Source organism: Lathyrus oleraceus, chromosome 5 (assembly GCF_024323335.1).
Source record: "Lathyrus oleraceus cultivar Zhongwan6 chromosome 5, CAAS_Psat_ZW6_1.0, whole genome shotgun sequence".
Classification (NCBI taxonomy): domain Eukaryota; kingdom Viridiplantae; phylum Streptophyta; class Magnoliopsida; order Fabales; family Fabaceae; genus Lathyrus; species Lathyrus oleraceus.
Genome location: NC_066583.1, coordinates 140589529 through 140591138, shown reverse-complemented (window position 1 = coordinate 140591138; position 1610 = coordinate 140589529). Strand labels below are relative to the sequence as shown.

At 33.6% G+C, this 1610-nt stretch overlaps 1 protein-coding gene across 1 annotated transcript; it reads left to right on the top strand.

Moving 5' to 3' along the window:
* Nucleotides 1–243: 243 nt before the first annotated feature.
* On the top strand, nucleotides 244–805 carry LOC127082866 (uncharacterized). Its single transcript, XM_051023098.1, has 2 exons — nucleotides 244–377; nucleotides 495–805. The coding sequence occupies exons 1-2, from the start codon at nucleotides 265–267 to the stop codon at nucleotides 742–744; spliced, it is 363 nt and encodes a 120-aa protein (XP_050879055.1). The 5' UTR covers nucleotides 244–264; the 3' UTR covers nucleotides 745–805.
* The last annotated feature ends 805 nt before the right edge of the window (nucleotides 806–1610 follow it).

The window sequence follows — 1610 nt, the reverse complement described above, 5'->3', positions numbered from 1 at the left end:
TAAAATTTATGCTTAAAATTTTACTTACATATTTTCCTTGGTTATGTTAAATAGACTCCCACAAAATCCAAATCAAAAGAAAATGAGGTTAGCAATGCCTCCGCACAACAAAAAAAGGAGGTTAGCAACGCCTCCGCACGGGTAAAAAGTTCTGGTGCTAAGAAGACCGTAGCTAGGAAAAAACCTACCACCAAGTATAGGTCGTGCCTCAGGACATTTCTAGAGATGACCGATATACCGACCGGAGGTGTTCGGACTGTACATATGGAGGTAGGGATTTTCGGCTTTGATCACGACCAAATGATTGGTAATGAAGACTTCATGCAAGTTTTTAGTCATGAAGAAATCGGCGTCACCGTTGTCAATACATATATTAGGTAAATCCGGTCTACTTTGTTTTATTAATTAAACAACTTATGTTAATGATGTTTACTTTATGTTAATCTGGTTTACTTTATGTTTCAAAAGAGGTGTTAATGATGTTTTTATATTAGGTTTTTGTATGACAAATTGATGCGCCCCAATGGTTTGGACGTGTCATTCGGATTCTTAGCACCCGCGACCGTCAACTTAGGTTTAATCTTAAGTAGACCGAATACCGTGACGGAGTACGTTCTTCGGATCCTCATGGACAATAAAGATGCGGAGAAGTTGTTTTTTATACCGTTTAATACCGGGTTAGCATTTCATTCTAAATTCATCTATTATAATTATTTTCCAAGTTACCATCTAACATTTGACTAATCATTACAGTGGACATTGGTTGTTGCTCGCAATCAATCCTATCCGAGAAATTGTGTATTATCTTGACTCGCTAGGAAATGATTGGACAACATACCCGGATATGAAGGTCCTAATTGACACGTAAGTGAGAATGTTCAAAATTTTTCTTAGTTTATGTGAATTGTTCTAATTGCTTCATTTTTATTTTATTAGCGTCCTACAAGCTTTTCGGGCCCAACGAGATATCCAAACCTCAAGGAGGGGCGCCAAGTCCATTACATGGATTAAAGTGGCGGTATATTTTTAATTACCACATTTTTTATTATATTAGTGATGACACTTGATAAAACTTAGGATTTATAATCCATATTTTTTTTTTCATATGTAGTGTCCTCAACAACGTAATCAAATAGATTGCGGGTATTTCATGTTGAGGTTTATGCGAGATACTCTTGCTTTGGGCCGATTAATGATTCCCACCGATGTATGTATTTCTAACTTATGAGTTATTTTTATATTTACACATATCTCATATAATTAAATAGTTGGAATTAATTCAAAATATGTTATATTATTATGTAGTACTTTGAGAAATTCAAGTGTGCATTTTATACAAAGGATCAAGTGGACGAAATCAAAGAGGAGTGGTGTCAATTCATGATAGAGCTCAATGTTTTTTCATAAATTTGTGTAATTACTGTGTACATTTGTAGTATATGTAATGACTTGTAAATGTGTACATAAATTTGTATATATTTTGATACATTTAAGGCAAAATTGGTTTGAATTGGTATATATATATATATTTGTTAGCCAAAAATTGGTAGAAAAAAGGCCAAAATGGCATATATAAAATGTGATAATTGTTTGTCAAAATCTGGTTGAAA